At 33.8% G+C, this 21,883-nt stretch overlaps 4 protein-coding genes across 10 annotated transcripts; 2 read left to right on the top strand and 2 right to left on the bottom strand.

Annotated features, from left to right (window-relative positions):
• The first annotated feature begins 1,035 nt into the window (after window positions 1-1,035).
• Window positions 1,036-7,256, top strand: LOC138939192 (uncharacterized). 5 transcript variants are annotated; one of them, XR_011447821.1, is made up of 6 exons: window positions 1,036-1,544; window positions 3,152-3,481; window positions 3,858-4,092; window positions 4,170-4,998; window positions 5,326-5,382; window positions 6,540-7,256. XR_011447821.1 is itself a non-coding variant. In XM_070306799.1 (5 exons), exons 1-4 carry the CDS (start codon window positions 1,466-1,468, stop codon window positions 4,981-4,983), a joined length of 1,458 nt encoding a protein of 485 aa, XP_070162900.1. In that variant the 5' UTR covers window positions 1,036-1,465; the 3' UTR covers window positions 4,984-4,998; window positions 6,540-7,256. The 5 variants fall into 5 exon arrangements, 4 of the variants coding, with proteins under 4 accessions (XP_070162900.1, XP_070162899.1, XP_070162898.1 ...); XM_070306799.1 differs by lacking the exon at window positions 5,326-5,382; XM_070306798.1 differs by lacking the exon at window positions 6,540-7,256 and having other exon boundaries at window positions 5,326-6,530.
• On the bottom strand, window positions 6,837-8,145 carry LOC138939195 (RRP15-like protein). Its single transcript, XM_070306803.1, has 3 exons — window positions 7,704-8,145; window positions 7,409-7,628; window positions 6,837-7,161 (listed from the first exon to the last, which is right to left on the bottom strand). Exons 1-3 carry the CDS (start codon window positions 8,045-8,047, stop codon window positions 7,033-7,035), a joined length of 693 nt encoding a protein of 230 aa, XP_070162904.1. The 5' UTR covers window positions 8,048-8,145; the 3' UTR covers window positions 6,837-7,032.
• Window positions 8,146-8,847: 702 nt separating this feature from the next.
• Window positions 8,848-13,781, top strand: LOC138939478 (uncharacterized). Of its 2 annotated transcripts, XR_011447866.1 has the most exons (4): window positions 8,848-9,319; window positions 10,664-13,037; window positions 13,353-13,560; window positions 13,597-13,781. XR_011447866.1 is itself a non-coding variant. In XM_070307309.1 (3 exons), the coding sequence occupies exons 1-3, from the start codon at window positions 9,113-9,115 to the stop codon at window positions 13,499-13,501; spliced, it is 2,730 nt and encodes a 909-aa protein (XP_070163410.1). In that variant the 5' UTR covers window positions 8,848-9,112; the 3' UTR covers window positions 13,502-13,781. The 2 variants fall into 2 exon arrangements, 1 of the variants encoding a protein (XP_070163410.1); XM_070307309.1 differs by having other exon boundaries at window positions 13,353-13,781.
• Window positions 13,782-14,847: 1,066 nt separating this feature from the next.
• On the bottom strand, window positions 14,848-21,879 carry Prp39 (pre-mRNA processing factor 39). 2 transcript variants are annotated; one of them, XM_070307308.1, is made up of 14 exons: window positions 21,733-21,879; window positions 21,433-21,554; window positions 20,826-21,029; window positions 20,538-20,640; window positions 20,167-20,438; window positions 19,916-20,087; window positions 19,583-19,830; window positions 19,236-19,361; window positions 18,279-18,427; window positions 17,663-18,068; window positions 17,153-17,317; window positions 16,659-17,045; window positions 16,260-16,546; window positions 14,849-15,974 (listed from the first exon to the last, which is right to left on the bottom strand). In XM_070307308.1, exons 1-14 carry the CDS (start codon window positions 21,779-21,781, stop codon window positions 15,680-15,682), a joined length of 2,985 nt encoding a protein of 994 aa, XP_070163409.1. In that variant the 5' UTR covers window positions 21,782-21,879; the 3' UTR covers window positions 14,849-15,679. The 2 variants fall into 2 exon arrangements, with proteins under 2 accessions (XP_070163408.1, XP_070163409.1); XM_070307307.1 differs by having other exon boundaries at window positions 14,848-15,974; window positions 20,167-20,640.
• Between the last annotated feature and the right edge of the window lie 4 nt (window positions 21,880-21,883).

Genomic DNA, 21,883 nt, shown 5'->3' with positions numbered 1-21,883 from the left:
AACGTTCTCCATTTTACTGAAGCAGTCGCATAATAAAGCTTCTTTAATTATTTTTTGAATGGCTATGCATAAATCTGTTTTTAAAGAGATCTTTTTCGAAGCGAAAGGAATGTGAGGCGATTCATCGCTCTTTATCTCACAAGAATGAAGTAAGTCTCTTCTTTCGTCTTTAAAAATTTTTTTAAGATTTCTTCTCTATGTACGAAACACATATCTTATAATCATTTTCTATATCTATCTTAAATATTGTAATATTTTAAGAAACGCTATTAATAAGTCATTTTTTTGAAGATAAAAAAAAACAATGTGTATTTTCCTGAAGAAAATCTTAATGCATTTTTCTTCTCAATTTTCAGATAAGCCTTCAAAATTCCTTTTGTAGATAACAAATGCGAATCATTTTCTTAAGAGAGAAGAAAATCAAATTAATTGTATCGATTTTTCACTCGAAAGACTTTAAACTATCTTGAAAAATAGGGCAGACACGTGTAAGAAATGCTCTGAAGGGGTAAATCGAGATAAATCTCAAGAAGAGTAGTGCAGCGATCTAAGGGGTTGCGGTGTATCGTGTGCAGGGTTGGCGAGAGGGACAAGAAAGCCAAGAGCGGGCTAGCGACGAGTGGCGTTCCTCCCGATTGAGAAACAGAGATATCGTCGGAGAAGCAGCGCAGCAGGTTGATACATACAAAGTGGGGACGTTGTGGAAATGGGTCAAGAGTGTTTCCGAAGAATGGCGATGGCAGTGTTCTCGGTTTACACTTGATGTGCTCGGCGTTGAATAAACCACGCGAGAAATCGGTGCGAGTACACTATATCGAGTGCTATCGCGGATAGATTAGATTCATGCGAGAAAGAGAGGCAGCCCTCTTGGAAATGGTGAATACAAATTATGCCGTTAATGTAATAAAATCGAAGTAAATGTACGGTTTTTTTGTTTCAGTGAAACTATAACAATCCGTCTAATTGTAATTATAAATTACATTCGGTTTTTTGTATTTTACGCAACCTGACCATTTTTATTCATTCATAAATTAGAGATTCACGCGAAGTGATTTGATTTTTAACTCGAGAATGCTGTGGATTAAATCGTATTCACTTCCTCGTGATTTTATGATCCGTTCAAAGATCCGTAAATGATTTTGAATGTTAATTTCAAAATTAACGATTTTTGAAAAAAGTGCAACGATGTCAAGGAGCTAGTCAATCTTCATGATTTAACAAAAAGCGAACTCTTTGGAAATACAACGAGAATCACAACGTAGATACACAAGTTCGACGACGCGCAAGAAATGTTTCGCTTATCGCCGCAGGAATGCATCCGATCAAAGTCGATCCGCATATTGAAGATCGTGGATTGTCAATGTGATTGTGTCGCCACTATTATCGTCATCGCCGTTTCTCTCGGAGAGACATAATCCTCTTTTTTTTTCTCGCCGAAAGATTCATCAAATTCTCAATCATTTTCATGGTCTACGGATCGCGCAGAGCCACGGAGTCAGCAACCACCACGGGAATAGCTTGGCTTCATAATATTACTGCCCAAGGTAATAATCTTTGTTCGATTTTATTTATATTATACAATAAATATCGCTTGCGTAATGAATTTTATATAAGTATTGTATAATTTTAATGATCTCGTTTTTATATAATTAAATAAAACGCGAATGTATATTTATAATGCGTTACAAAATATGAGGATACTAATATATTGGAGAGATTATTAAATCACTATGTAAAAATACAGTTCCCAGAATACGTTATATTGTATAAACCGAGCATGAAATAATACTGATTTATTCATATTTTTGCATCTGTCGTACATTTAATGAAATGGATCGAATTTTCACGTATAGTTATTGATCTTGCGAAATTTATAGATATATAAAAAACAATCGAATTATTTTTTAGAGTAAACAAAATGCTAAAATGATAAAAATAGCATTCTCCTAATTTGCATAATTCATTTAGAGATTGTCTGCACAGCTATTATTATTTTACTCCATCTTTAGCAACGACGATAACAAGAGAATGCTAATGAATAAGAGACTCTGTATAAAGATTAAATATAGATTCTGATTTGCATTGTTCTGCTTAATTAATGATAACAATATAGCAAGTAAATTTTTTGCAACTCGCATCGCTTTTATAATAGTAATAAATTATATATAAATTTACTAAATTAGATAAAGTAAAAAATAAAACTTATAATAAATTGATAAAATAAGCTTACACCATATATTAAACTATGATTTGTCAAAATGCGATATAATATATATTTCAATAACAATAATATACATTATTCAAAATAATACGTTATAAATAATAAAAGATAGCGAATTTTTAATTTTTCACGGTATATAACTATCGTACAAATACTTCCACGATAATACAAGTTATTGCACCATCACTTTCTCAAGATGATCAATTTCTTATCAAGTTGTGTTTATTTTTTTAACGATATCTTTGATGTCGGAGTACCGCGCTGGATGTTGGTCATGTAGATTAGACAATTGTTATAAAACTCCTTTACACGCGAACACGCACAATCGATCGACTGTGTCCAATGCTTGCTCCACTCTCGGTGCCTATGTAACATATTACGATTACCGCATAAAGCTTCACTTTCACCTTGTGTCCACCATCCAGGGTGAAAACTATAAAATTCGGCCTATTAGCATAAGAGAGAGTTCACATAGGTAAGAGTTACGTCCGCGTTTACATAACATATTCATCGTTATTCACAAGATATACGATAAACAAGAGATAAGTTGACTTTGAAATTTTAATATGTCATTTTAATACGTTATAGTTATACATATAATTTGAATATTAATTCACGGGCGCGTGCACACACCCACATACTCTAACTGTATATTATTATATAAAAAAAAAATGGATTTAAAAATCTCCAATTTTCATGTTAATTTAAATATAGAGTTTATATTAATTTTATTATCAAACTATTTTATATTAAAAATTATAAAATTATGAGAAAAATATTGTGACTAAACTGTCGTTAAGAAAAATTTAATTCCAGATAGGCTAAAAAATGTATGAAAATTTTTAGATCTGTAAAAATATCTTGTATATATCTGCCCAACGTAACAATGTGCATCATATGAAAAAAGTACAACTGTCAATTTAATCGCAGGCGAAATGAGCAACAGCGGTGGATTCGGCGTAGGCGTCGCCGGCGGGCCGACCCTCGCAGCCGCTCAACAGGGTCAAGGGGTGGCTGCCCTCCTGGTGATGCTCGCCGTTCTCTGCTTTATTTTTGCTTACTGTTGCTGGGGTGCGCCCTTCTGCCGGTCCCTGTGTAGACGACATTGTTGTTGTCGTTTGGAGGACCCTGAGCCGGATCCGCGGTTCAGCGGCAGCGATCAGGCGATGGTTGCAACGCCGACAATCATTCTCCTGCCGCATGGCAGAATGCTCGTCGTCGACGGTACGATCTTCACGCAATTTCAGGCCGATCCTACAGGTAAAATTTAGAATTTCACGTTTCCAGATAGACGAATAAAATTAATTAAAAATCATATTTAGAAAACAGCATGGGGAATAAAAAACAAGAAATAAACTTTTCTAGAGATATAAAATATTATTTTTGATTATTTCTTTTTTAGAAGAATATATATATAACATGTATGTCGAATAAGTGAAGAAAAAGTTAAATTCTGTAATCTTTCATTATTAAGGAAGCACATATCAGACAAAAATTATTTATTCTGTTAAAAAAACTGGCTGATCAAATACACATTAGGGCAATAGTTATACTAAATTAAGTTTATTTATCCTTGTAAAAATTTTGATAAATCTTTTAAAATAAATAAGAGATATAGGTTTAATATTTTTAATAGGTTTAGATTTAGTGGAATTGGGCGATAGTGTGTTGCGCGCTCAAAGAAATCCACGAAGTGTGAATCGCCACCAATTGCAAAGTAGTCAGGGTAGCATGCTCGAAATGGACGCTGAGACACCCAGTAAGGATAGCTTAGGCTCTGTAGGATGTTTTCCGCCACCTACTTACGAGAGTATTTATGGCAAAGAGGAGACTGATATGCCTCCCTCTTATTCTGACATTCTCTTGCACAGGTATATAAATCTGGTAATACATGCGTGAATTAAAGAACTATTGATTATTACTGTGCCAAGTTTAATTCAATTCTCAGATTCGCTAATATGCCGCACGAGATCGACATGCGCGATTACTATCGCGATAGCAAGGAAGAGATCGAAATGCAGAGCTTGGACAGCTGCCCACATATCATTGGTAATCCGCTGAACTCGGTACCCGGGTATCACCCTTACGCCACGGTGACGAGCCTGTCCAGCTTGCAGAGCTATCCACGACGGAATGTCTCACGCAATCCATCCATCATCAGCAATCCGCTGGATAACTTCTATGTGGATAATGAGCTTGGTCTCTATCGTCTCAGTCGAGAAACGATGCCGCGTGTCTCTAGTAACGATGCAAACCTCGAAACTTTCCGCGCATCCCATGACGAAGTATCGTTCCGCGTTCCGCTCGATGAGAACGAAAATCACCGGCACACCGGTCGCAATAATCACCAGGTCGCCGGCAACGAGCTGATGAACACGAGAAACCGCGCCCGTAGCGCCTCCAGGCTAAGCCAAGACAGCCGTAGGAATTCGCTGAACCGAGACGGAGATCAACATCAGATCTTCGTCAGATTGCCTGACCCCGAAGGTATCGAAATTGCTACGCGAGATAGTGAAAATCAGCGATCTTCTGGGATGTATCGCGAAGATCAAAGCACCAGAAATTCGCGCCTAGATCGTTCACAAATGCAGGACGAAGTCAATCGCAATGTCATTGATAGCGATCCTAGATCCTATTTCGCGAGGAACAGACGATTAGAAAATGAAGACGAAAGTCGGGACGAAGCCGAAGGAGTTCAATTCCCCGACGAAGAAGCTGGCAACTTTGGCGCACTCGCCGATATTCGTGAGAGCAGAGTGTAATTTAACTTTGTAATTGTGCGTAATTCTTTTTCAAGTGATTGGTAAGAAGAGTTTAAGATCGGATTTTCTCGAATTTGAGATGAGATTTTCAAAAGTACATATATAGAGAAAATTTCTCCATTTAAAAGTTCTCTAATTCAAATATAAAAAAAATATTTGCACTAATATTAATTTTATTTCCTTTAAGAACTTTCTTTATGGGGAAAAAAACATCATTTTAGTTCACAACTGGTACTAATATTTTTTCTTTCTTTTTTTTAAATTTTATGCAAAGAATCTTAACTTGTGCCCTTTATACCAATTTTAAATTTGATAAATGTTATACAATGTTTCACACTATAGATAAGATTGTGTACGAAAATCAAGTGAAGAATGAGAGTTGTTGTGATGAATTGACAGGTAGGAGTTATTAGCATATTGTTTCAATCTTATTCACATAAACAAATTGAAATCCAGAATTAAAAATGACACTAGTAAAATCCGTCATACACATACATATATATATATACATACGCAACATATTACTTGCAAACGATCATACCTTATGAACTGAACAACGACTTTTTTGAATATTGAAAGAAAGTCTTTGCACGATGAGAAAGAGAGAGACAGAGAAGCGGAAAGAACGTGAAGATAATCTTTAATACTATTTAAATCCTAGACGACAAATATCGAGAATACCAAACAATTATTATTCTCTTACAAAATAAAATATAGCTAAAAAAGATTTTGATGAATATCATGCGATAAATTACATTACAATAGTTAAAGCCCTTCTTAAGAAACTGTGACTGCAAAAAAACGAACATTGGGCGATTCACAATATAAAGATACTTTCATATACCAAAAAATTATTTAAATTAAAGCAAATAAATCACAATAAAATTAGCTTAATCCGTCCAGGCTTTAACAAGGCTTTAACTTTTTTAAGTTTCACAAGCATCATTGACAACGATTTGATTAATGTTTTCTTTTTTTTTTAATATTTTGTACATAAATTAAGTAAATACTATGATTATTAAATAATTGCTACATGTTTGCTTTTTGTATTATTTGTAGAATAACGCACTTTTCTTTGAATAATACTATTCACATGGGATTTAACGCATCGAATAATTTTAATATTTGTGAAAATAATGATAAAGCAACAATAAAACTATAATAAAAGAAAAGAACAAAAATTTGCATTTAGAAATGTATCATACATTAATAGAAGTTTTAGAACATAAAGAAAGAAATGAATATATTATATAATTAGATACCAGCAAAGTATCAAAATGTTGAATCGCATGCATGTTTCGGAAAGTGAACGATATGAACAGTTGGTTTTAGATACATTTCTTATGTACACGTTACATATGTAAGATAATTATAGAGAATTATATAAGTTGTATACATTATCATTGTTGTCCTGTCTCATAAGGATAAAAATCATTAACTGAAAGAGATACCGAAAGAATAAAATCCTATGTGAAGCATAAGTAATACTATGTGCCTTCCTAGTTTTTAGAATGCTAAATGGAGAATATATATAGACAACGGGATTTTTGTTTCAGAATGGCTGATTATTTCGACCAAGCTTTTTTTTCTTTCTTTCGAATCTAATCACAATAATAAAACAAAGATAGATAACAATAAAGAAGGGTATTGCTTTATAAGATAATCTTAATCTATGGAAAAAATATGGTTGAGTCCAAACGATATCAATAAATTAATAAGAAGTATTAGTAAATTGTTTCTCAATAAAAAATATCTAAAGTTTACATTGTACATATATTGTTATATCTAAACATTTACTGAATTACAAAAACGATTATAAAATGGATCATAAAAAGGAAGGCAAGGTCAGTTATAACATATGAATGCACAAATTAATATTAATTGATAAAATGTCATTTTTGAAAATTCACAATGTGTATTTACATATTTATCCAGAAAATATCAATGTTCCGAGTTGAGTTGATTATGTATGCAGTCGATAATCACGATTTTTTAAGACTAACTATAATTATTTGGAAAGAAAATCATATGAAAAAAATTTCTTGGTTCTTAATCCACATCACTGTTCATATTCTCGGGAGCTGATGAATATTCTTCTTCTACATCATTCTTGTCCCAGTCTTTCAACTTTGCTCCCATAACAAAATCATCTCGAAGGACATCCCATATTTTGTCGTCCTAAAAAAAAAAAAACCAAACATATTTTCACCTTTATGCAATTGTATATTAAATGTAAAAATGTGTACCAATAAATACAATTATATATGGCCTTGATAAACAATTTACGAGTTTAATATGTATTAAAAAAGATAAATCAATAACATATATTGCTATGCACAGGTATAGTAATATTACAAAAATATATTTTGAAGTATTTTAATATCTATATATTATACAAAATAGTACATACAGAAATCTTACTTACTTTATCTTTATTATTTATCTGTTCTACAGATTTTTTAGATTTGACAGTATTATCAATTGGTATGCTTTTACTGCCACCCATAAGAATATCGAGAAAGGCATTTTTATCAATGCTTTTGAGTGCCTGCTCGCGTTTTCTTTCTAATGGTCCTGCTTGTGATAATTTTGTGTTAATACTCGTTTGTTGTTGTCTTACTGCATTAAATAGTTGCACGACTCCTCTACAAAATATAACAGAACATTTATTAACAAATACAAGGTAGTAAGAAAAAATTTACAAATGTGATATAAATTACCTTGTGGCTATTTTTTGTAACATTCTTTCACGTTCCTGGTCTATAATGGATGGTTTTACTCGAATGCCAAAACTCTTCTCTTTTATTCTCGGTTTAGTATGTACGATATGCTCTCCTGTCTTGACACTAAATTCTCCTATTTCAGTCACATCTTTAATACTATCAATTTCAAAAGAAACGTCTTCCTTTTTTTCTTTTATTTTTACATCGCACAATTTCTTTGCCTTAGCTAATACCACTGTCCTTTTTCTCTTTGGCTTATTTGTTCTTAAAATCTTTTGCATAACATTCGCCCATCCCGCGTTTGAAGTAGATTCATCTCCCTGATAATCATTAAATCCCATTTTGGAAATGTAAGGACAAGATCACAGGCAGGATGTATAAAAAAATTCTCTCTTGGAAAAGCATAGAAAAATGAGTGAACCAGTTTCAGCGCCATCTGCTCTCGAACTCGAATATATGACAACTAAAATCGGTCACGTGACAAAGAGTGAGGAATAGGAGTGCGTTCGGAAATTCTACCCATGAGATAGAGTAGAGATTTAATTAACCAATCAGGAGCATAATTTCTTTGTCCTGATTGGTCAATTAAACGCTTCTTTATCCATGGATAAAATTTCTGAACGCGTCCTGGAACACGCCATATTGAAAATTACGCACACGTAGTACATGCATCATGCATATATATATATAATTTTCTTATTATTTAGAGTGAAATACACAAATTACACAAAATTGCAATATAGCCGAAAGATCCTTAGATAAGACTTTATTATAAAATAGTGTTGAGATAATAAAAGATTGATAAAATTAGCATATATAGTTCATTGCCTTTCGTTCTAGATCTAAATGATTAATCCGATGACACTATTAAAGAAATAATGATACATTCTTTATCTAGTAAAAATTATTTTATTTTATTTTTTTTTTTTTTTTATTCAGACCTTCCATATTTTCTCAATGATCGAATGTGGAAAAAACCCAAGTTGTATGCGAGATATAATTAAATCTGATTTCATCGTGCGCAGTTAATTTTTCCTCACGTTCAGCGCGTTAATTATTTGATTGCGCTCTAGATTCGGTTAAATTGACTAAATATGTGTGACACGCAATGATATTCGCGATTAAGCGCGAATTATCACGTACAATTGTCACCTTACTTTGCCGCTTGCAATGACTGCATATAGTGCGAATAAAAGGAACAGACTCGTAGAATTGACGGCCGCGTATCCGGTGAGTCAGTCACCGTCAGTCGCAAACAAGTCGCAAACAGACACAGATGGAATCCGGTTCAGTGTAGTCGAGTGTATGTAGTTGTAGACGATTGTAATACGATCAGTCTTAACAAGCCTTAATCTATCGTGAGTAATCGAAGGAGCTAGAACGCGCGACGACGCGCGTCCCGTAAAATGGCAGCACAAAGTCGTGCGGGTTTGGCGCTCCTTTTTTTAGCGTGTTTTCTCGCCAAGGCGACGCGAACAAATTCATTGAATTATGACAGCTCGTTTCTTGGGGTGCCAGGAATGTTGTGGGCGGAGGCGTTTAAGGCCCTGAATAAACACTCGCCTACGCATCACCGGTACAGCAGCGGCCAGATGATAAATGTGCAGGAATTGGTGAGTTACGCCCATACGATTTCGTGAGTTTCATGAAAAAAAAAAAAAAAAACTTGATATCGTATTGTACGGATATATCAAGTGTGATATTTAAGATTTCTCTGCGTTTTTGTTTCATTTTTCTCTGAAGATGGTCATGTGTCACATAAAATCTTACGTATATAGATGATGATTTAATCTTCCTTTGTTTGGTGACAGTCAGCAGTCAACAGCAGAAAGGACTTTGTTTACAAATATAATGCATTACAAAAGCTAAGCTGCAATATGTAAACTCCAATCTGTGATAAAAAATTATTAATACAATATATTGCGCAGTTTAATCTGTTTATGTTTATGTGATTTGTGTATGATCTTTTATATAATACATAAACAGATGTTAATATTATCTACATAAAAGAATATATACATATAATAATTACGTTTTTTTTTTTTTTTTTTGAAAATAATTATTAAATAATATTTCATATAATGTTGTTCTTATTAAAAATTTCTTGTATAAAGGATATGTATAAGGAACTAATGGTGTGTCAGATGATTGCGTAATTATGATTTTATTTCCTGGAAAGATACTTGATGAATATTTTTTCTGAGAATCAAGATGTTGTTTCTAAGGTTTTAAAAATAAAAAACTGTTATTTTTATTTTGTATCAAATTCTTAGAGAATTATTGAAGCAAATTTATTTACAGGATATTATATTCAGACATAACTTTCTATATGATATTAAAAATTGATGTATAAATTAATAACATAATTTTATAATATGTATAGCATGAAAAAAACAAAAGTCTCAAGCAATAAATAAATAAATAAAAAGGAATTTTATTTTATTTGAAACTAAAATGTGTAACTCTCTGTTATAGGCTCTTGCAAACTATTTCATTTTCTTTAGTAATTAATGAGTGATCTTAAACAAAACTTTTAATGAACTTGGATAAGATAACATAACTTTTTTTTTTCTTCCTCTTGACCAACACACCAATGTATAAATGTATTCCTTCATATATTTGTACATTAATTTATATCAGTCTATGTATATTTCTGTACATGTATCTTGAAGCAATGATAAATTAAGATAATGATATTCTGGGTTATCAAGCCAGCTCGTACTACTGAGTTGAAGAATTATATAGAAAGAATGTTATTACGCAGCAGATTACTGGCTTTACAAAATATATTTCCATTTTATATTATAATTGCATAACGGTTGCTATAATAGTCAGAATAATAAATATTGTTTATTATTTTAATTATAATAATAAATATATCTGGGATAAAATTGATTGATTATGATAGCTTGTATTTTTTACTTAGCATACAAATAATTCTATTATTATCATTGTAGGATGAGCCACCTTACAAGCTATACAAATTTACATTTTATGTGGAACCAATATGTGGAACAGAATCTTGTCCCAGGGAGGCCTGTACGATCGATCTGAAACAAAAGGGCGATATAGAAGACGATAATATAGAGGCACTGAAAGATTCTATTCAGTGCATGTACTTTTATACGGCCGAAGCGCAAAATGACACATCGCAGGAACTGGATCAGGAAAACTTTCAGATCATTCAGAAGAGCTTGGTGGATTACGTAGGAGAGATTTTTGTTCATCAGATTGAACAGGTGAATAACAATCGAAGTGTTGAATTGGATCATGACATTGAAGAGACTGGGGACGAGAACGTCAGACCGTTTATTGCTATGCGCGCTTCCAGCAATAACTACTGTCCAGGTTGTCCATACGAACTGAATCCGAATTTGCCGAGTCTCCTAGTCTATGCCGATCAAGCATTGAGATCGATAGACGAGCAAACCACGAACGATTACAAACACAAACTGATGAGCATTGTGAAAGTCACCCGCTCGGTACCGGTCTCGTCTAATATGATACAGTATCAACTGCTGTTATTGATAGGCGAGTCAGAATGTCTGAAGAATGCCTTGGAGCAGGAACAGGAATGCCCGCTGCAAACCAGCAATTCGATCAAGCTGTGCCTGGTTACGTTTGAGCAACAACCGTGGCAACTGATGTCTTCTAAGATCATCAAGAATAATTGCACGGATGCGGAAGATTCTCGCGTCAACACTAGCAATGAATCTCAGCAGTCAGATTTGGAGAGTCAGTCTCTAGTTACGGTCAAATATAATGAAGGGCAATCATCCAATACCGAAATAATTGATACCTACGAAGGCTTGAGAAATTTGCTCGACAATTACACCCACGCATCTTCGACGCCCTCGAAGCAATCCGAGGAAGCTGCTGTGACGGAATCTATGAACGTAAAAGTAGTACTGAACAGAAGTCAGGACGACGAGAAAATTGTTGGTTTTGCAGACAAGGCAAAGGAATTCGGAGAATTCTTAGAGCATTTTGATCTGCCCGTCAAAGCGGAAAATGCTGTACCCGATACGCGAGAAGCTGTGAAGGAGGAGAAATTTCAGCGAAAGATTTTTACGAAGGATTTAAATATCGAGAATGATAAAACGGATGTCGTTAATAGAAGGAAACGATCGCTGATGAAAAGAGGATTAGTCGGTGCACCCACGGCGATATCTGTAAATGATTCTGAAATTCAAAATTATGTTGACAAAGCACTGCTCAAAATTTCTGAGGAATCGGATAGTCCGAATGAGCCATTTATAGTGGAGATCAGCGAGGCAAGCACGCAGATAGTCGCCGGTCAACTTTATAAGATCAAGGTCAAACTGAGCACTAGTAATTGCCCGAAGGGCGTCAAAGACAACTGCCAGTTACAGGCTGGAAGCGAAGTGAAAGAATGTCTAATAACGGTGTGGTCGCGACCGTGGATAGATCAGGGTTCACCCGAAATAACGATCACATGTCCTCCGTCGCCAACAAGCAGAAAGAAGCGGTCCCTGCATGGCGTTAATTACAATCAGAAGATGCTGCAGATTTCTGAGGAAATAAGGATCGAGCAGCTATTCAACAAGTTCGTAGTGACCTATAATCGAACGTATTCCACGCCGGAGGAGAGGAATTTACGATTTGGAATATTCCGCGAAAATTTCGGTATTATACAGCTGCTGCGTAAAACCGAGCAAGGAACTGCTTACTACGACGTCAACATGTTTGCGGACATATCGCGCGAGGAGTTTCGGTCGCGTTATCTTGGTTTGCGACCGGACCTGCGATCGGAGAACGATATTCCTCTACCTAAAGCTGAGATCCCGGACATTGAGCTGCCACCCAAATTCGATTGGCGAGAAAAGGGCGTCGTGACTTCAGTGAAGGATCAGGGCATGTGCGGCTCCTGCTGGGCCTTCTCGGTTACAGGCAACGTCGAAGGCCAGTATGCGCTCAAGCACGGCCAGCTGCTATCTCTGTCCGAGCAGGAACTTGTTGATTGCGACGATCTAGATGAAGGTTGCAGCGGCGGTCTACCGGACAACGCGTACAGGGCCATTGAGAAACTGGGTGGTCTCGAGTTGGAGTCGGACTATCCCTATGAGGCGGAGAACGAGAAGTGCCACTTTAAGAGAAATTTGGCCAAGGTACAACTGGCTTCCGCTGTCAACGTCACATCGGATGAGACACAAATGGCGCAGTGGTTGGTACAAAATGGTCCGATTTCTATCGGCATCAATGCCAATGCCATGCAATTCTACGTTGGTGGCGTATCGCATCCCTTTAAATTCCTCTGCAATCCTAAGAACTTGGACCATGGTGTACTCATTGTAGGATATGGTACAAGTGGTATGTATCCTTTCCTCAATAGTTTTTAATCAATTCTGTTGGGAAAAAGCTTTTAAATATATTTTCTTTCTTATAAAAATCTAGAAAAATAATTAATATTCTTGATGATTATAGTTTATGATAATTTAATAAAATCTTGTTTTTATATCTCAATCCTGTCAATATAAATATAAAATACATAATCTAATAATAAAAAATTCGGCTAAAAATCAATATATTTTTTTATATATTTTTAACTTACATTGTCAAAGAGATTCATTAAAGTGATGTGAAAATCATTGAACGCCCACAACATTAAATCTAATATTCTTTCAGAATATCCACTTTTCCACAAAAAGCTACCGTATTGGATTATCAAAAACAGCTGGGGAAAGTATTGGGGCGAACAAGGATATTATAGAGTTTATCGCGGAGATGGCACTTGCGGGCTTAATATGATGGCTACAAGTGCCGTGGTTGTTTAATACTGAAATTGATTACATGAATAAGTTTCTCATGACAATTAACTTATATATATATATATATATATATATATATATATATATATATATATATATATCTTTTTTTACTAACTTTGAATGTCGACTTCGGATACATTCACTTGCCAAATATTTGACAAGTGCGACTTGACTTTATTTTCACACTATCCATAGCATATATTATAACATCCACATATAATTCAGCTTAATTTTTCAAATATTTGGCAAGCGTATGAGTTATTTAATATATATATATATATATATATACCTAAAAGTTTAATCGAAGCAAAATTTAATTTTTTGCATATTTACATTGAAATGGAAACGATATAGTCGTTGACGATAATCCTATTTATTTGTTGAAAAGTTCGAGATTATATAATTCTGCAGTAATTCTGCAAATTTTTTGCAAAACAAAATATATAATATATAAATAATTAAAATATGTTATTATGCAACAATGTTGAAAAGTTAGAACAATTGAAGATATTAAATATTAAATAGAACTTTACTAAGTGCATTTTAAAAGACAAAAATTAAGATAAAGTATGATAGTTATATATTTTGCAATTTTTGTGTTAGAGACAGCTAACATTTTTTTAGAAGTTTTATAACAAGTTCCAGCTTTGCATAAATCCTACAGATTATTAATTTTGTACGATTTAATTCAATAAAAAAAGTAAACCAAAAAAGAAAATCATTTGTAAAAAAGTATCAATAAAACAAGAAAACATCTGTAGTGTCGATTTTTATTGAACGCAATATAAAAAGACAACTATATGAAACTATGTCAATTTAATATATCTGAAATGTTTAACATATTCGAGTAAATATATTCAAAACCAAAATTGATGTTATTAAACCTTTAATAATGATGTGTATACGAAAATGTGTGAAAATGTTGAATATAAATTTGAAATCAATTTATAAATTTTCTCTTTTTTTTTGTACAAAATTTTCTTATTATAGCGCAAAATTTATGCAAAAAACAAATTATTTAATTTTATTGAATTACCGATTTTGATTATGAATATAAGATATATATATTATTGAATAGGAGATCAAAACATCTGTGTAAACAAAATCGCGAATTTTAAAATTGTGAAATTATGTCAGCATATAATCATCAGTAAAAACTCATTTATTTATGAAAATAAATTATAATTGCGATTTAACTTAATAATTACCAAATGTTACCGAAATATAATTAACTGATATATTTTATATATGCATTAGAAATAACAAAATCTTTAATTGTTGAAGAATCAAACTCAAAATGATATGAAGAACATATTTTTCATAAATTACTTCCAATATCTTGCATTGATTAATAAATCTTGTTCGATAACGGTAATGAATAGCAGAGTAACAGTAAAATTTTACATGTGGTAAAATAGAGAACATTAAGATCTGCAATAATTATTAAATAATTAACAAAATCGATAGTTTTGTAGAAATTTGATTCATTATCATTTGTAATGAAATCAATATGTTGCAATAAATTGTAAGATACAGTAAATTATTGAACTTTGTGTGTTATGTAACAATTATTACAGGATTATAATTTATTAAGAGTCGTAGACATATATATGTATAATCCATTAAACTCATCTTCACATTCAGCAGCCAGCACTGTGAAATTGTAATGCTTTAAAATGAACACATATATATATCCTAAAATCTGTACATGCCAGCAGCAGTTCTACTCTTATTTGTTTTTTCAATCAAAATTTAATTCTTTTATATTTGAGACATATTTTATTAAATTTTGTTTTCTTTTAATATAAAGTATTCTAATTCTTAGTACGTAATTCAAATTAGGTAAAAATTGTATTAAAACAGTTATTAAATCTCGATAATTAATTTTTCTTGATGTGAAATAAAGTAGAAAGATAAAGTAACACACCAGAAGTAAAATTCTGCTAACAGATGTACAGTTTATTCGATATACGTGATGATATTCATGCAAGACGTCAAATATTGATACAGAAAGAGACTGATATACAAGTTCTCATGTCAGGATACCGAGGTATTTTTAAATGTAGTTAATAGTTTCTCTGTCGGATGATTTCTAAATATCGCAAAAATAAAATACTAAAGAATGTACAGACACATAGTTAACAATGAGTTTTAGAAGCCTTAAGGGCGATTATATGATCTATATTAATAATAATTGTAAGATCCCCATTGATTGTAAGGTCCATAAGCTTGTGGTCCGCCTTGACCATACTGCCAGTTTTGATAATTGGCATAATTGGGATCCGATGGAGGTGGGTACTGCTGGTATCCTTGTTGATAGCCACCCTGACCACTGTACTGTCCACCCTGAAATTGTTGTGGCGACTGATAGGGCCCACTCGGACCACTACTGTACTGGTATGAAGACTGTGAACCCACGGACGGAGAAGGTGGCACATTTGACTGGTCAGTTTTCGCTTTCTTCGGAGGCGAAGAATCGCTGCAATATATGAACATTATAACATCATTTTTTATTAAAAATGCAATTATAATATACTTTTTAAAAAATTCTGTAAATATAAAAATACATAATATATAGTTATTTTAATCAATCAATTTCAATAAAACAGGAATGATATATTAGTTATATTTATAATAGTAATATTTATGTTTCAGATTAATCAATGTTTGTTAAAATTATATTATTTGATAAAAATTGCCTAAAATTATTATTTTGTAAGATTAGCTAATGTCTTCATTGTAGATTCTTTACAAATATGCTTACGTTTTATTGTCCTCGCCCTTCGTCTTCTTTCTTTCTTTCGCTTGTTTGATGCATTTCTGGAATTGTTCGTGAGCCTTCAACACTTGTCGAATGTCGGGACTAAAATCCTCTAGGAATTCTACTTTACGTTGTGCGAAAAGCACTCTCTGTTCGAGGTCCGCATGTTCTCTTTCTATAAACATATCCATGTAGCCTACTATTTCTAGGGTGTCGACTGGCGTTCGCTGCATTGCCAAGTCTATTAACTGCAGATATAATCTAGGATTATCTTTGTCTTTATCTGTGGCCTGTAAGTAATAATATATTAATTAAACAACAATAATATATTAATCTTGCCAAATGCAAGTTTGTCGGCATATAGATAGTTGATAAAAAAAATAATTTTGTTTTTAAACATACCTTCATTAATACTTTGATCGCCTTATCAACATCATTCTTAACTTTACATAGGAACCGTGCGTATTTCACGACGATATTGTTAGCAATTGTTCGGTTCTTGCTATTGCTAATGTAATTTTCGTATAATGTACACGCTTTCTCCAAATCTCCACGACGACGTTCCAAGTTTATTCGTCGGTATGCCACTTGTAACATATTTGGTAATGCATTATCAATATTTTCTAATATAGTGGCGGCTTTCTCAAAGTTATCCTGACCCTCTTCGAAGATCGCCCATTGCAAATGCAAATTCGGTTTCTTGGGATGATGCACCATACAAGCTCTCGAATATACGTCTCGGATTTTTTCTGTGTTATCACCCTTCAATGATTCCAAGTAGCGCACAAACTGTACAAAGGAAAAAAAAAGCAAATATATATATATATTGTTTATAAGATTACAGCAATATATATATATATATATATATATATATATATATAGGGATATTTACTTACTCGCATCCAAAACTCATCGTAAAGTGCACAAGCTATAAGACATCTTTCGAATAAGATAATTATTCGATTTTGATCCTTTTGTTCAATTTCAAAATCGAGATATTCCTTCCAGTTTTTCAACTGGCACCGTTCTAATGGTTTTACATGGAAATAGGGTCTCTTTATCTGTTAATCATACAAACCATATGATATTACCATATAGATTTCATAAATTAATTCAAATTTTATTTGTTCAATGTGATATCAATTTATTTGAGATCTTTTAATTTGGAATATATTTTTTTTTTACTTACTATGCAAAACATTGTAAAAGATTGACTTTTGTATTACAATGGATCCACATTTACTGCGTGAATAGGTAATTCTAGAACTTCAGTGAGAGGGAGTTTTATTCATTTACAGCAGTGAAACGTTTCAGTGCAATGAAATTGAAAAGTCTAATTTTATTCAATATCTATAAATTTACTTTTTAAGAGTATATATAATTGCAATTGAATGCATGATACGCACCCCTTCCTCATAGGACCACCTCGCTGCCACCGCATTGACGTTCGCTTTGTGCATTTTGCGTCTGCTGCTGATGATCTTTTCACGGATGGCACGTGTCTCTTCGTCGGTAGGCGGTACTTCGTGAGGCGGCGGTTCTTCGCCGGGTGGCGCATCATCGGCAGCGGATGTTGCGGTGGTATCGTCCGACTTGAGGAGGGCTTTTACTTCAGCACGCAGCGTGAGGAAATCATCAACACTTAGAATGCGATTCGGTAAATTGGACGATACGAATTCCTGGAATGCCTCGAAGTGGGAAATGTAGCCAAGGGTGGGCGTCGACAATAAGCGATCATACAACGCTGTTACTCTGCTCAAACGTTTTCCTTCCAATTCCCATTTTATATAGCTCTCCCAAAGACGATCTGATCTGTTTTACATGGGAATATTACGTTACTCGATTATTTCCTGCTAATAATTTATTATTAGGGCATTTGCTTATTGAAGAAGAAGAAGGGGGAAAAAAAAAAAACTAAAGTACTAAAGCAATAATTTAATTATTTTTGATAAAATTATATTGATTAGTGGAAATATTTATATTTCTAAATGCAAATTTAGAAGAAATTTTTAAACTTGTTACCTGAATTCAAGTCCACAAGCTTGTATAGCTCTTTCATACTGCTCCCGGAGCTTTTCTTCATCCTTTTCGTAGACGGTTTTACAGTGGTTGATGTAATGGAGCCATAGGTCGACACTTAGCGAAATAGCTTTCAGACCTTGATCGAACACCTGTGGTAACGGATTTCCGGATCGTATTTTAGAACAGCTTACAACTGGGTTGGACTTATCGGCGGGTAAATCTTATACCTATTTTGCTTTTAGCTTTCGTTAAGCATTATGGTTTTTTTTCTTTTTAGCAACGTGTACTCACATATCGTACGCGTACTGTAAATAAAAAGATTTAATTAACACAGAGATTTCAGAGCATTGTGCATTCACCTTAAAAGTCAGGGGGTGTTCCGATCTGGGCGCCACTGTGTCTTCCGCCACATTCTCTTGTTCCTTCTCTGGCACGTGCACGTGTCCTAAGTCTTTGTCTCTGACTTTGACTTAACCCCCAACCCGACATATCTTACTTACATAAAGTAAGAATAGCGCATATATCTTATGCTTAAGTTTTACAATACTTTCTGTAGTAAGCTATGTGTATACAAATGCTTACAGTAAATATAACACAGTTTTTCTTTTTTTAATCAAAACAAGGCGCTTCGCAAAATAAATTGGAAACAACTAGCTCATCATCTCGCTCGACATACGTATTGTAATTGATATATATCGGTAAGATAATAAAATATGTAATATAGCATTGTTTTGTATCGCAGAATAATAAGTAAATAAATAACTATATTATAAACGAAGAGAGTCGAATAGGTGCCGCAAGACGTGCTATGCTGTTGGAAGGGAAAACCATATTTATGTGCGTGCACACTGCCCACGCGTCTTCCTAACTCGAGCTATTTTCATTATAGATTAATATTTTAATGATATCATATGTGTGAGAGATAGCCTAATGAACATAATATATAATTGTACTCACCATTTGGACATTTTCGGGGTTGCCTTTCTTCTTCTCGTAATCGGCGAATTTTCTCCAGTAACCGTAGCAATATGGATAACGCTCCAAGAATTTGGTATAAGCTTCGCGTGCAGCCTCTGCATCATTCTGCGATAGAAAAACCAGAATTGTTTAAATAATAGTTCATCTAATATTTATTTATCAAATTTATTAAATTTATATATCATATATGATATTCTTGTTTATTTTTATGACAATATTCTTCTACTACTTTTTAATTTCTAAATTGAATATTAAGAACAATTAAGAATGATTGACCACAAAAATTGAATTTTAGGATAAAGTAAAATTTTAATGTTTTTACTTACTTCTTGATCAACATATTGTAAAAGATATGTCCATCCTGTAAAGTCAGATGGATCTTCGTTGACGGCTTTCCAATACTTCTCTAATTCAGGTAGTGTTTTCTTTGTTGGCGATGCTGGCTTGGTCTCTTGCTTATCTCCCGCATCTGCTTCATTAGATAAAGCGACCTTCTTTGCAGGCGCTTCATCATTGTTCTCAGATGTTGGAGAACTTGGATCATATTCTCCTTCCGCATTTAATTTCCGTTTGGCTGTAAGTACAAAAAATGTATAAGTAAACGTGTAATCAGTTTCAAACTGTAAAAATTTATAAAATATCATAGAAATAATACTCACTTCCACTTTCTGTTTTAGTTTTCTTTTCAGGCGTTTTGTTCAATTTCGCCCCCTTTTTCTTTTTGTCACTATCCGGCGGTAATTCGTCTTCGGATACAGACTCAGTTTCGCCCAAGTCTGCTGGGGCAGCGACTGGCAGTTCTTCATCAGAAACTGCTTCAGTCTCAGGCTCCTATGGATTTATTATATAAAATAATAAAAGAATGTTAATTGTATGTATCCTCTAAATGTAAATGTAATATAAATCTTACCTTTGTTGTAGCTTCATTCGGTAGCTCATCTTCTGACACTGCTTCCATATCAGGTTCCGTTTTCTTCGCATCATCATCGGCATCGTCCTCAACGGCTTCGGTTATCTCTATACGCGGGAGAGAATCACTTTGCGATATTTCCACATCAGGTTCTACCTTGCTTATAACAGTGTCTACATCTTCCGATATTTCTTGTTTTGTATCTTCAACTTCCAAAACTTGAATTCTGGTAGCAGTATCCGTGGATATCTCCGAATCTACTTCTTCTGTCTCTAGGATCGTCATTGTATTGCCGTTAATGGCTTCTTTAACTTCATTAATAACTTTTTGAAAATCGAACAGTACATGTTGCTGATTTAAATCATTATTACCGATGTCTTGACCCTCCATCTCAATGTCTTCAGTCAGTATTTCCACTTTGTCCATGCTACTATCCTCTATAATTATGTCTTCTGATCTTATGTTAGAGTGGCCCTGTGCAACAAATTGATTAATTTTAATAATATTTACTTACAATTTTTAAAAATATTTTATATTGTTATCAATTGATATGATTATAAAATAATAAGGTGCTCATTCACCTAAAAAATTAACAAGAATAAAGAAAAATTAAATTTCAATCTTGCAATTAAATAAAGAATATCTTATATATTATATACCATATCTTCTACATCTTGCTCTATCTCTTCGCTTTGATCCATGGTTATCTCATGTATATTAGTGTCTTCAGAATCCTCCAATTCCAAGTGCAACATAGGTGTATCTTCCTCACTGCGTTGTTCAATAATAATGTCTGATAACCGTTGAACTCCATTCTCAGGCATATTTTCCATTATGCCTTCTTCCAAAATAGGTACTTCTTCCTGCAATTATATACAGATTATATCAGAAATCTCTTTCGACTAATCTAATTCACAGATCTTTCTTCATAACACTGAAGGTTACTTTGACCAAACTCCGATTAATTTAATTGATTAACTTACAAGGGGGAAGATCAATATAAAAATTTCTAACGATATAATTCTCATATATAATACAAGTTTTAAAATTCTGCTTTTAATTGTCCTGTAAGTTAATCAATGGTTAAATTAACCCAAGTTTGATCAAAGTGGCCCTGAATATATTAAAATGAAAAGAAAATAAACTCAGACTGGTGTGATTGAAGTTGAGTTTAGTTTAGTGGACAAATAAGAAAGCACGAGTTAACCAGTAATAACATTAAACAATGCCGGTATAACCGGTTGCGAAAGCTTGCAAGACCTATACCTCAGGCTCTTGGATCTCGTGAATTTTTCTGGGAGAGCGCGTCGCCTTAGCAAGAAGTTTTTTCCCTGATGATTTTTTAGCTACTACTGTCGTTTTCCGGACTCGACCCGATCTCCGTCTCACTGAAAAGGTAAATGAAATATTTGTATTGTTCTGTACATATACAAGACGCCACTTCGAAATGGCGGTCTCGTGGGCTGGGCAATCGCCCCGAGCGCACGTCTTTCAAGAACGATTGCCCCGGCAACGGCCTGGCAATCGATCGAACTGATTGACAATTCGACGGAATTCCTTTCTTACCTGGTTCAGCCAGCGCGAGCTCGGCTTCATCACCGCTTGCAGAAGACATGTCTCGTATTCTTAATGCAATCTCCGGAATGTAAAGCGTAGAACTGTAGTGAACTGTAGCTAATTGCAACGGAAAATGGCGGTACGATACTCCAAAACAGGC

Source organism: Polyergus mexicanus, unplaced genomic scaffold (genome assembly GCF_030449975.1).
Source record: "Polyergus mexicanus isolate NDT 795.1 unplaced genomic scaffold, iyPolMexi1.0 SCAF_14, whole genome shotgun sequence".
NCBI lineage: Eukaryota > Metazoa > Arthropoda > Insecta > Hymenoptera > Formicidae > Polyergus > Polyergus mexicanus.
This window is presented reverse-complemented; position numbering and strand designations above follow the sequence as displayed.

Bases quoted from the DNA above. Each gene is read 5' to 3' on its own strand.
- LOC138939478 (XM_070307309.1), top strand. From the start codon at position 9,113: ATGGCAGCACAAAGTCGTGCGGGTTTGGCGCTCCTTTTTTTAGCGTGT. The intron at 9,320-10,663 runs GTGAGTTACGCC...TTATCATTGTAG, and splicing joins TGATAAATGTGCAGGAATTG to GATGAGCCACCTTACAAGCT. The intron at 13,038-13,352 runs GTATGTATCCTT...ATATTCTTTCAG, and splicing joins TGTAGGATATGGTACAAGTG to AATATCCACTTTTCCACAAA.
- LOC138939192 (XM_070306799.1), top strand. From the start codon at position 1,466: ATGGTCTACGGATCGCGCAGAGCCACGGAGTCAGCAACCACCACGGGA. The intron at 3,482-3,857 runs GTAAAATTTAGA...TATTTTTAATAG, and splicing joins ATTTCAGGCCGATCCTACAG to GTTTAGATTTAGTGGAATTG. The intron at 4,093-4,169 runs GTATATAAATCT...TTCAATTCTCAG, and splicing joins TCTGACATTCTCTTGCACAG to ATTCGCTAATATGCCGCACG.
- Prp39 (XM_070307307.1), bottom strand. From the start codon at position 21,781: ATGTCTTCTGCAAGCGGTGATGAAGCCGAGCTCGCGCTGGCTGAACCA. The intron at 18,428-19,235 runs GTGAGTACAATT...CCGTTACCACAG, and splicing joins ACCCCGAAAATGTCCAAATG to GTGTTCGATCAAGGTCTGAA. The intron at 15,975-16,259 runs GTAAGCATATTT...CATATATTGCAG, and splicing joins AAGGGCGAGGACAATAAAAC to CGATTCTTCGCCTCCGAAGA.
- LOC138939195 (XM_070306803.1), bottom strand. From the start codon at position 8,047: ATGGGATTTAATGATTATCAGGGAGATGAATCTACTTCAAACGCGGGA. The intron at 7,629-7,703 runs GTAATTTATATC...TATATTTTGTAG, and splicing joins TTACAAAAAATAGCCACAAG to AGGAGTCGTGCAACTATTTA. The intron at 7,162-7,408 runs GTAAGTAAGATT...TTTTTTTTTTAG, and splicing joins AGATAAATAATAAAGATAAA to GACGACAAAATATGGGATGT.